The following is a 12,716-nucleotide window of genomic DNA, read 5'->3' as shown; positions in this document are numbered from 1 at the left end:
TTGCGCTCTGAGTCATTAAACCTCTTGGTAGTCCCACGGACGTATAGGAAAATGAGAGGAGATCACTCTTTTGCAGCCGCTGTTCCCAAGCTGTGGAACAGTTTACCTCCTTATATCAGAGAATGGTCCTCTCTTACAGAGTTTAAGCGACAACTGAAAGCTTACTTTTTCACTTTGGCATTTGATCATTCATGAGTGCTGTGCTAGTGGTATAATAGGTAATTATTAATGCCGCTTGGATTATAAGGTTGTCTACGGCAATGTTTAGAAGTTGGATGTGTTTTTATGATTGTTAGCTTATTCTATGTACAGCACTGTGGTCAACTTCTGTTGTATTATTGTGTGCTTTATAAATAAATTGAACATTGAACATTGAACAAAAGACGGTTCTCTAATAGTCGTTGGAGGACCTGTCTAACATGTTGCATGTGAATTTAGAGATTCTGAAAAAAAATCCAAATATCATCGAGGTAAACGAACACGAACAGGTTTAACATGTCACTAAGGTCAAGAGCCTGAAACACGGATAGAGCGTTAACTAGCCCGAACGGGAAAACATGATATTCAAAGTGCCCAAGGGGTGTATTAAACACCGTCTTCCACTCGTCACCCTCCCTGATACGCACAAGGTGAGGTCCAGTTTTGTGCTCCCTGCAGGATCTCAAAGGCAGATGACATAAGGGGTAACGGATACCGGTTCTTAACTGTTATGTCATTCAAGCCTCTGTAGTCTATGCTACAGGTAAAGGTAAAACTTTGTATAGTGCTTGCGTTATTGCTTTTAACAAGAAAAGTCTTGAAAATAAATTTGATACACCATGGCGATCTTTTCTTGGTTTAGATGATACTGTAAAACCTGAATTGAGATCCTTGTATAATAATAATATGAGCCACATTTATCTAAAAGGATAGGGGACATATAGTGGCAAGTACTTAATGGTTTTATTGCAGTGAACTTTTTTATTTCTATTTTATACCTAGAAGTTTGTACTACATGTCCTTTCTGCTCCAAAAGAGAAACAGTGTTTTATGTTTTTGTGCAGTGTTTCAGGTCGGAACCTTTATTTGTGGTTTTAAATGGGCTTTTTAATTGTTTTGATGAGTTATTTTCTGCAGAGACATTTGTTTTGGGTTTTAGATGCAGACTCTCTCTCTATCTCACACACACACATACATACACACTCTCTCTCTCACACACACTCTCTCACACAAATACACTCTCTCTCTCTCACACACACACACACTCTCTCTCTTTCACACACACATACACACACAATCTCTCTCTCTCTCACACACACACACACACACACACACTCTCTCTCTCTCTCACATACACTTTCTCTCACACAAACACACACACACTCTCTCTCTCTCTCTCTCTCTCTCTCTCTCAATTCTATTCAATATGTGCTTTATTGGCATGACAGTTGTTACAATGTATCGCCAAAGTATAGTTTACACTCAATTTAAAACAGACATATATACAAAAAACAACAAAAAACATGCATTTTAAAATTCTACTAACAATTTATAATTCAGTGTGGTGTGGTGTGTGTCTGTGTGTGTGTGTGTGTGTGTAGGCGCATCACTGATTCGTTGACTCAGCGCTTGTCATATATCACAATTAATATGCAGTGTTTTCAACCACACAATGTTTATTTTAGGTTTCATACATTTAAATATACATAATCATTAGTAAAAAAATACATTGGTAGTTTGTAAAATACACACTGATGTCTATGGAAGCAGCAAAAACTATCTATCTATTCAAATGTAATTTGCCAACGTTCATTCATATATTAGACACACATAGCAGAACAATAAAGTTAACTCTATTCTTCGTCCAGTTCAACAGCCACTTACTTTCATGTATTTCGGGAGAAACTGGGAAATTCAAATCCTGTACGTTAAACCCGGCTGACAGGACCCATCTTGAGCGCTCGAACTGCAGCGCTCATCTCGATCAAGATAATTTATAAAGGTTTTTAAACGAAGAATCTGAATATCAGATAGTTGACATGGTAAGCAAATTTGTGAATATTTTTTAATAAAAAATGAAAAACTAAATAAAACGAATAGCGATACATCTGTTATAGTGTCACGTGACAATCATGACGTGTCGCCATGGAAACAAGGGGTCAGTTAAAATATTTGTAACTTACGTGTGAAAGGGTTGATTTAAAAAAAAAATATATATATATATTTTTTTTTTTTCTAAGTAAACAACAATAGCCCAAATTTAGTAAAAAAAATTTATTGGGACTATAAAAAATAATTCTGCATCCATTTTTAGGCGTGCCAGATGCCACTGTGGGTGGCACAGTCACACCCTGGCACACCCGTGGCTATGCCACTGAGTCAGAGTATGACTTCTCAGTCTGTACCTCGTAAGCTGTCGTCCTAATTTACACTCTTTCACTGTACTCAGATATTCTGCAGTTGTGTAGTCTCTGTTTAGGGCCAAATAGGGACGGGACAACTGGACATTAGGGACTGTAACATCCTTTGTTTGTCTGAAACTTGGCTCACGCCCTTGGTCCCGGACGCTGCTGTAACGCCGTCTGAAAACTTCTCTGTTTTACGGATGGACAGGACAGCCGAGGCCGGCAAATCCAAAGGCAGAGGAGTTTGTTTCATGATTAACAAGAAATGGTGTGACCCCAGGAATATCTCCACTCTGTCGCTCTCCTGCTCGCCTCATCTGGAACATTTATCCATTATTTGCCGCCCATTCTATCTGCCTGGGGAGTTTTCATCGATCATCATACCTGGTGTTTACATCCCTCCACAAGCAGACACTGGCTTGGCTTTGTCTGAGCTTCACGATGCACTCAGCGGCAACATCAACAAACATCCTGACGCTGCTATTATCATTGCTGGGGACTTTAACAAAGCCAAACTCAGGCAAGTCATGCCTAATTTTTATCAACATGTATCCTGTCCGACCAGAGGACCTAATACACTGGATCATTGCTACACTCAGTTTAAGAATGCCTACAAAGCAGGCTCACTACCCACTTTCGCCAAATCGGACCATGCCGCCATTTTCCTCACACCGGAATATAAACAACGGCTCGTTCAAGATCCCCCTGGTGCAGAGGGTGGTGACTCGATGGTCCGACCAATCAGAAGCAAGGTTACAGGCTGCTCTTGATGACGTAGACTGGGACATGTTTCGCGCAAGTTCATCTGACGTCAGCGAGTTCACGGATGTAGCGTTAAGTTTTGTAAACACGCTAGCCGAACAAGCTACGGATACAATAACTATAAGGACATTCTCAAACCAGAAACCGTGGGTGGACAGATCAATCCGTCCATTTTTCAAATTCGTGATTTAGGACCCCACACTTCACTGCCGTAAAATGCAATAGGTTCAATAACTGATTGGAATATTTTGAGCCAGATTCGAATTGGTATTTCAATTTAAATAGATTTTTTGATGGCATAAAAGGCCCTTCTCGCTTTCTCTTTCAGTTCATTTACAGCCAAATTTAGTTAACCAGTTGCACTTATCTTCAGCCCGAGGTATGTGTAGTTTGCTGCATTTTCAATTTTGGTCATTCCAAGGGTGAAGTTGTGTCTCTTTCCCTGAACTCTTTTCTGGGTCTTTTCTGGAATGTTAGTACTTCAGTTTTGTTAGTATTAATGGTCAGGTCCCAGGTCTGACAGAACGTGTGCAGAATGTCTAGGTTCTGCTGTTGGAGACAGCAGAACCAGATCATCTGCAAACAGCAAGGGCTTTATGTTGGAGTCATGTAGTGTGAGGCCAGGTTCTGCTGATTGTTCTAGGAGTGTTGCCAATTCATTAATGATATTGAAGAGGGTCGGTGATAGTGGACAGCCCTGCCTCACACCCCGCCCTTGAGTGAAGAACTCTGTTCGTTTATTTCCAATTTTAATTGCGCAATGATTCTTTGAATACATTGTTTTTATAATATTGTAAGTCTTACCAACCAATATCTGATTCTAGAAGTTTTGACAGTAGACCTTCATGCCAAATTGAATCAAAGGCCTTCTGGAAATCTACAAAGCAAGCAAATGTTTTGGTTGATGTATTTGTCAATCAGGGTGTGTAGGGTGAAGATGTGGTCTGATGTTCTATAATTTGGTAACAATCCAGTCTGACTTTTGCTGAGAACATTGTGCTCAGTGAGGAAGTGTACGAGTTTTGTGTTGATGATATTACAGAACAGCTTCCCCAGATTACTGCTCACACAGATGCCTCTGTGTAGTTGTTTGGGTCTGATTTGTGTCCACTATTGAATATGGGCGTTATGAGTCCTTGATTCCAGGCTACAGGGAAATGACCAACACTCAGAACCAAGTTGAACAGTTTTAGTAGGGCCAATCTTGATTTTTGCTCTGCGTTCTTGAGCATTTCATTGAGGATGCCATCTAGTCCACTTGCTTTTTTGTTTTTTAGGGCCTGGATTTTATCAATCAGTTTGTTTTCTTCAATTGGGTAGTCTAATGGGTTTTGATATTTACCAATTGTTTGTTCCATATGAATAATTTTTTCATATTTTTTGGTTTGTTTTGGGTTCATTGTTATGTCACTATAAAGTTGTTCAAAGTGATTTTTCCAGGTGTCTCCGTTTTGTATGGCTGTTTGTTCATGATGTTTTTTATGCTTGCAATTATGATTCCAGTTGTCCCAGAAATGGTTAGAATTTACAGATTCTTCAATAGTTTTTGAGTTGATTTTGGATGTACTGTTCTCTTTTTTTTCTTAGTGTACTTTTATATTGTTTGAGTTCTTCACAATATTGATGGCGTAAATCTGCAATGTTTGGATGTCTGTGTTTTTTTTTTACAATTGTCTTAATTTTTCCTCATGGTTTTACAGCGTAAATCAAACCATTTTTCATTTTCTTGTGTTGTTTTATGGATTTTCTTAGAGAATGTGAGGTTAGATAAAATTATTATTATTATAACCTTTATTTTACCAGGAAAGAAGCGCATTGAGATTAAGAATCTCTTTTACAAGAGCATCCTGGCCAAGACTGGCAGACACAGCACGTTTGAGTGTAACAAATAACATCCAACAATACATACACATATACACACACACAAGCAAATCCATCTAATTTCAATATCAATACATAACTAGCTAAAACATTTACAACCCGATGTTTCATTCTCCAAATCATTTAAAACTACTTTAAAAGTGTCTAACGAAATCAGTTCCTTCAGTTTCAATATACTTTGCAAAGAATTCCAGGCAGAGGGAGCAGCAAATTTAAATGTTGTTTCCCCAACTCTGTATGTACCACTCGAACAGACCATATGGAACAGATTTATAAATAAAAACATGCCAGTGTTTTTGTCTTCGAATGGACAACATAGACCAGCCAACCCGAGCATTCAACACACAATGATGAGTGAGGGTTTTAAGATTTGTTATGAAACTCAGTGCACCATGATAAACAGTGTCTAAAGCATGTAAACACTTTGAAGGTGCATGCATATATATAACATCACCGTAGTCCAGTACAGACATAAAAGTGGCTGCAACAAGCCTCTTTTTTGCCTCAAAGGAAAGACACGATTTGATTCTGAAGTAAAAACCCAATTTCACTTTCAATCTTTTCACCAGTTGCTGAACATGAGGGCCAAAGGAGAGAGCGTCATCAATTAATATCCCCAGATACCTGTACTGAGACACAAATTCAATTTCTGAACCTTGGGACGTAATAATAGGCAGAAGATTATTATGGGGGATTGAGTTTGATTTAGAAAACAACATGAATTTTGTTTTATCAACATTTAAAACTAGTTTCAATTCAAATAAGTTACGCTGAACAATATCAAATGCAAGCTGTAACTGAGAAAGAGCCAGATTGGGTGTGGCTGCTGAACTATATATAACTGTATCGTCAGCGTAATAATGAAAATTTACATTTTGAACATTATGATCAATATTATTTATATATAGAGTAAATAGGAGTGGTCCAAGGACTGACCCTTGTGGCACACCTTTAGTGACATTGAGTGAACCAGAGATAAAACTTTCTGCCTGTACACACTGAGTTCTGTTTGAAAGGTAGTTTTTAAACCAACCAATCGTATGTTTAGATAATCCAATACTGACAAGTCGTTGTATCAGTAAAGTATGATCAACCATATCAAATGCTTTTGATAGATCGATGAATAAGGCTGCACAGTGTTTCTTACAATCAACTGATTCAATAAAATCATTTAGTACCTTTAAGGCTGCCGTAGTTGTGCTATGTTGTTTTCTGAAACCAGATTGAAAATCAGACAGGGTATTATTAACAGACAGAAATTCTTTCAATTGATTGTTGACAAATGTTTCGAGGACTTTGGCCAAAACTGACAGCTTATTTGGGTGTGTGGGATCTCCACCTTTAAACAGGGGAAGGACAAAAGCTGATTTCCATATAATTGGAATTTCATTTAAGTCAAGTGAAAGGTAAAAAATATGAGTCAGAGGTGGGGCAATTAAATCAGCTGCTAGCTTTAAAAAATAAGGTTCTAAATTATCGGGACCTGCCGATTTCGAAACATCTAAAGATTTAAGGGCTATGCAAACCTCAGAGATTGCAATTGGTGAAAAGTTGAAAGACTGTCCAGACACTAAGCTCTCTGATTGAACAATCAAAGGATTCACATGAGCACTGTTAACTGAATCAAACAAAATACCAGAAGCTATGAAGTGTTCATTAAAACAATTTAACATGTTTACTTCATTAATGATTGTATTAGAGCCCTTATTAATACATAATGGGAGTTCTATACCTTTAGTATTTTCAGTTAATGATTTAACACTTTTCCAAAATTTGGATGAATTATTTAGATTTTGAGATGTTTGTATAAGAAAATGTTCCGTTTTAGCTTTTCTGATTGCAACGTGCATGCATTGCGCAATCGCCTAAAATCAAGCCAGTCTGAATTTAAATCAGTTTTTCTACCTTTTGCCCATGCCAGGTTGCGCTCATGAAGCATAATTGATAAAGGAAGAGAAGACCATGCATTATTCCGACCCTTCACCCTGTACCTTTTGAGAGGAGCATGTTTGTTGACTAAAGCAGAAAATTTTACATTAAAAAAAGGGTTATTTCAAGGTCAGGAATTAAATTAATTTGTTCCCATTCCAAATTATTCAAATCGTGTAGAAACCCTTGTTTCATGTCATGCTTGGTTATGACGTTTGGCTTAGTTTTAGGAATTTTTGTGTTTCTAACTGTTGCGATGACACAGTGGTCACTGATGTCATTCGCAAATATGGATGGAGTTGAATACTTATGGGGAGTGTTTGTTAAGATTAAATCTATTAGTGATGATTTTTCTGGACATTTGAGGTTCGGTCTAGTGGGCTTGTCAAAAATCTGAAAAAGATTAATTGCATCGCAATAGGTTTTAAATTCATCACTTGCTGAATGCAACCAATTCCAATTCAAATCACCAAGAACTACCAATTCTTTAGCGTTAAGAGGTGAAAAGAGCTGGAATAAAGAAGGCAGCGCACTTCTATCAGCAGACGGTGCTCTATAGCAACCAACAACTGTTATACTGAGAGATTTAGAAACCTCAAGATCGAGAGCTAAAAATTCTAATTGTTTACTCACGGATTTAAAAAGCAGTATTTTAACATAAAACCTTTTTTTTATAAATATTGCTATGCCCCCACCCTTTTTTGGTCGGTCAGACCTATATACATTATAACCATTAATACAAATATCCTTGTCTAAAACAGATTTGCTTAGCCAGGTTTCAGTTAGAACAATTACATCTGCATCAGTGGACTGTGCCCAAATACGAACCATATCCATTTAAGAGATTAAACTCTGAACATTCAAATGAATAAAACCAAGTCTGCACCTTGATCTAAAATCTGCAGGGGTTTCTAAACTTGACACAGAGTCAGAGACTGGGCCTGGATTAGGTTGAACATTTCCAGAGATCAAAAGTAATAAAACAATTAAAGGGGGGGGTGAAATGCTATTTGATGCATACTGAGTTTTTTACGCTGTTAAAGAGTTGGATTCCCATGCTAAACATGGACAAAGTTTCAAAAATTAAGTTGTACGTTTGAAGGAGTATTTCTGTTCCAAAAAAGTTTTTTCCGAGTATGGCTCTGTGTGACGTTAGATGGAGCGGAATTTCCTTATATGGGTCCTAAGGGCACTTCTGCTGGAAGAGCGCGCGCTCCCGTATAGCAGAGCACTGAGAGCACAACAGACTTCACTGATCAGAGCGAGAGCGTCGCGAAATGTCACAAAAGAAGTGTGTTTTTGGTTGCCAGGGCAAGACAACCCTGCACAGATTACCAAAAAAACAGCATTAAGGGACCAGTGGATGGAGTTTATTTTTACAGAGCATCAACGGAGTTGTGCAAGTGTTTGTGTTTGTTCCCCTGCATTTCGAAGATGCTTGTTTTACAAACAAGGTCCAGTTTGATGCCGGATTTGCATATCGTTTATTTCTTAAGGATAATGCAGTCCCAACGAAAAAGGGTCACTATCGTGTGTTGGAACCACAGGCGGTGAGTAAAACTGCTTAAAATATCTCTGTGTTGTTAACTTAGCTATCGGCGCGTAAGCACATCAAGTAAACAACATGCGATGTTGTCTTCAAACTGCACTTTCCACATGTACAGCTTAAAAAAAAAAAAAAGACGACAAAGTGAAACTTAGTCATTTTCCAAAACCGCTAAGCAAATATATACAGTTTCAGTACATACCACATAGAGACGTCATTGTTGCTGCTGCTTTTGTTAAATTTCAGCCTCTGGATCTGATTCTGGATCATAAATATACGCTGAATCTGACTGTTAGCCATGGTTTGTTTTGGTTGGTTTTGTCCTCACGGTGTCACAGCTTCCAAACGCTCTCAACGCAAAAGCCTACTGGCGCTCGTGATTCTTTAGCTCCGCCCACACGTCACGCCTCTAACCGGTCATGTTTTTCCGGGAAAAATCGGTACAGACTATCTTTCTCTTATGAATATAATAAAACTAAAGACTTTTTGGAGTTATGAAGGATGCAGTACTACTCCATAGGTACTCAAGATTAACAGGATATTGAGTGAAAACGAGCATTTCACCCCCCCTTTAAGCACCTCTGCCTAAATGATTTAATATTATAATCTTTAAAATGTATCTCTACAATTTTAAAATTCCAGTGGGCACTTATATAAATTGTAAAATTATCCTGAAGAGCCATAACACTGGACAAACAGACCAGGTGATCGTGTTCATCAGGGTTATGCTCAGTCTCCTCGAGCCTCTCTCTTGAGCTCTGGGGGTCACAGTCTCCTGCAGCGTCACTGTTTGCTCCTTGTGATTGTTTCTCAGCCTCTGCCAGAGCTTTTAGGATGGGGAAGTTTGCCTGGACAGAGTTGAGACATACTTCAGTAGTTTTGAGTTGATTTTGGATGTACTGTTCTCTTTTTTCTGAGTGTACTTTTATATTGTTTGAGTTCTTTACAATATTGATGGCGTAAATCTGCATTGTTTGGATGTCTGTGTTTTTGATTTGACAATTGTCTTAATTTTTCCTCATGGTTTTACAGCCTAAATCAAGCCATTTTTCATTTTCTTGGGTTGTTTTATGGATTTTCTTAGAGAATGTGAGGTTAGATAAAATGGCCAAATATTTAAATACATAACTTATGTTCTCCACAGCTAGATTGATGCCATATCAATTGTGAGGATAAATTCTGCCTAGAAAATTGTCTGATAGTCAAATTAAGATAAGATAAAATTGTCACTGTTTGCTGCTTGTGCTTGTTTCATAGCCTCTGCCAGAGCTTTTAGGATGGGGAAGTTTGCCTGGACAGAGTTGAGACATGCTTCAGTCCCCTAGAACATTATGGCTCCATTATGGTCGATATTTACTGTTAGAAATGCCATGTTAGTGTCATTTTCTTCAAAGATTTGGATTTGTCTGCCGTTACAGATGCCTAGTTTTCTATAGCTTTTGTAGTGTTTACAGATGACCGTGTGCCAAAGACTGCAGTCAGTTGTGTAGAGGAGCAGATTAGTGATGATGGCTCTGTCCCCTCTTTGAGAAACATCAGGGTGTCTGGGTTGTTCTTTAGCAGACTGTATTTGTAGGTTTTCTTGTCTTTTGCTCTCTTGATAGTCTGTGGGTAAGTTATGCAGTGGGGGAGGGGCTCTCCTGCAATGGCTTCCATTGTTGTTGTTTTTTGTTTTTTTCTGTAACTGTCATTTTTTAACTGTCACTCACAGACTGCTGCTAGTCATCTATACTTTATTATATTTCAGTGTAACGAAAATAACTTTAGTCCTGCCTCACTAATATTCCTCTCACTTTTTTCTTCTTTTGATATATGTTTTGTAAGGCCCGCTTCACTCTAGAGATAAAAGATTGCCAAAAATTTAGGAGCTCAAGTGGATCATGACTTTCCACACACACACACAGACTCTCTCTCTCTCTCTCTCTCTCTCTCTCTCACACACACACACGTCTGGTCAGCTATCCTTGTGGGGACTCTCCATAGGTATAATTGTTTTTATACTGTACAGACCGTATTTTCTATCGCCCTACACCAACCCTACACCTAAACCTAACCCTCACAGGAAACTTTCTGCATGTTTAGATTTTCAAGAAACTTAATTCTGTGTAATTTATTAGCTTGTTTACCCGTGGGGACCTCAATTTAGGTCCCCACCGTGACACAAGTCCCCATGAGTCTGTGTGTATTCAGGTTTAAGTCCCCACCAGAATAGAAAAACAAGTACACACTTCTCTCTCTCACACACACACACTCTCTCACACTCTCTCTCTCTCACACACACACGCACTCTCTATCTCTCTCTCTCTCACTCACACACACACACACACACACACTCTCTATCTCTCTCTCTCTCACTCACACACACACACACACACACACACTCTCTATCTCTCTCTCACTCTCTCGCTCTCACACACACACACACACACAGCAGTAGTGATTGTTGTTGTCATTAATGTCTCTGTTCTTGTTTTCAGATGGCTGTTTTCTCACACTGGATCCAAACACCGCACACACTCAACTCAGTCTGTCTGAGGGGAACAGAAAGGTGACACAGGTTGAAGAGTCTCAGTCGTATCCTGATCATCCAGACAGATTTGATGATGTGCGTCAGGTGTTGTGTAGAGAGAGTGTGTGTGGACGCTGTTTCTGGGAGATAGAGTGCAGTGGAGTTTTTGGTGTGTGTATATCAGTGTCATATAAGAGCATCAGTAGGAAGGGAGTGGGTGGTGAGTGTGCGTTTGGAAATAATGATCAGTCCTGGAGTTTGATCTTCTTTCCTGGCAGATATTTATTCATGCACGATAACAAACAGACTTATCTCCCTGTGAAGTACACCAGCTGGAGAATAGGTGTGTATGTGGATCACGGAGCAGGAATTCTGTCCTTCTACAGCGTCTCTGAAAACACAATGAGCCTCATCCACACAGTCCAGACCACATTCACTCAGCCGCTCTATCCTGGGTTTACTGTTTTTCATGGATCAGTGAAACTGTGTTGATGAATCAGAGACTGACGAGAGATTCTACCCATAATGCTTTGAGCTGCATGATAAATCAGTGACAGTGAGACGTTATAGAGTCTCTTCATGACATCAATACATGTAATTAATATTTCTCTATTGTTTTTGTGCATAAATAATAAAACAGGACGAGAAATGAACTTGAGATCAGATCTGAATTTATGTTTGTATCGTGAATATAATCGATTCATCACAAGACTGACATGAGCTTCAGGAGAGTTTCTGACATTATACAATAAAACATTCATCATAGCATTTCATAAAATATACTGTAACTACAGAAACACTGTATTAAATTACTATGGGATCTCTTCAAGCGGTGATTTTATTTACTGTTTTTTGTTTACTAAAATATGTAAACGTGATAAAATGTGTATAATATGCTGATTTGATAATAATATGATTTTTAAATTATTTAAATTATAACAAATCAAAAGAAACATGATTACAATACTACTATTGTACTCTTAAATAAAGTGTGTATGCATGTATTGTCGTTATCAATGAAAATTATGAATAAATATAAATGTAATTTATTTATTTTTTATTTTATACCAGTTTATAAAATATTTCTTACAGCACTTAACCGATATAATCATTTTATTTAATTTATAAATACTGAATTTTTATTTTTATAACTATAAATATTAATGTAATTTCTTTTTATTTTATACCAGATTATTACTATAATTGAAATTATAACAAATATTATAATAAATAAATAAATGTTATGTTGTACTATGACATAATAACATAAATATCAATAATATTTATCTATAATATATTATAATTTTATATTTTATAATAACCAAAATATGAATTATATATTTTTATTATTTAAATTATAAGAATTATTACAATAATCCTGTTCCACTGTAAAATAAAAATTCAGTGTTTTAATTATAATAAATATTTGAAATTATACTATTGTAACATAAAAGAAAATTAATTATAACAGTTTTATTATTATTTTATACTGATCTATTTACAGTACTATATGTTTATTGCATCAGTTTCCATTTTAGTGATTTGATATAATAAAAACAGTAAACTGAATATGTAGTTAATATTAATAACGCGTCTGGTTTGTTTTCAACAGATTTATAAATTCTTCTCATCACAAATGTGTGAAGATGGTTGAAGTGTGTTGTGTGTGTGTTATGTGTGTTATAAGAGACTCAAACTCTGTTCA

At 37.3% G+C, this 12,716-nt stretch overlaps 1 protein-coding gene across 1 annotated transcript in view; it reads left to right on the top strand.

The window, feature by feature from the left end:
• LOC127969071 (NACHT, LRR and PYD domains-containing protein 3-like) overlaps window positions 1-11,889 on the top strand; it is a 65,013-nt gene extending 53,124 nt beyond the window's left edge. Inside the window, exon 9 of the mRNA XM_052570710.1 lies at window positions 10,980-11,889. Within this exon, the coding sequence (XP_052426670.1) occupies window positions 10,980-11,503 (524 nt within the window). The 3' untranslated portion in view covers window positions 11,504-11,889. The remainder of the gene's footprint in view (window positions 1-10,979) is intronic.
• The last annotated feature ends 827 nt before the right edge of the window (window positions 11,890-12,716 follow it).

This window comes from Carassius gibelio, chromosome A4 (assembly GCF_023724105.1).
Source record: "Carassius gibelio isolate Cgi1373 ecotype wild population from Czech Republic chromosome A4, carGib1.2-hapl.c, whole genome shotgun sequence".
Taxonomy (NCBI): Eukaryota; Metazoa; Chordata; class Actinopteri; order Cypriniformes; family Cyprinidae; genus Carassius; species Carassius gibelio.
Note: the sequence above shows the minus strand (reverse complement) of the source record. Positions and strands in the feature narration are given on the sequence as shown.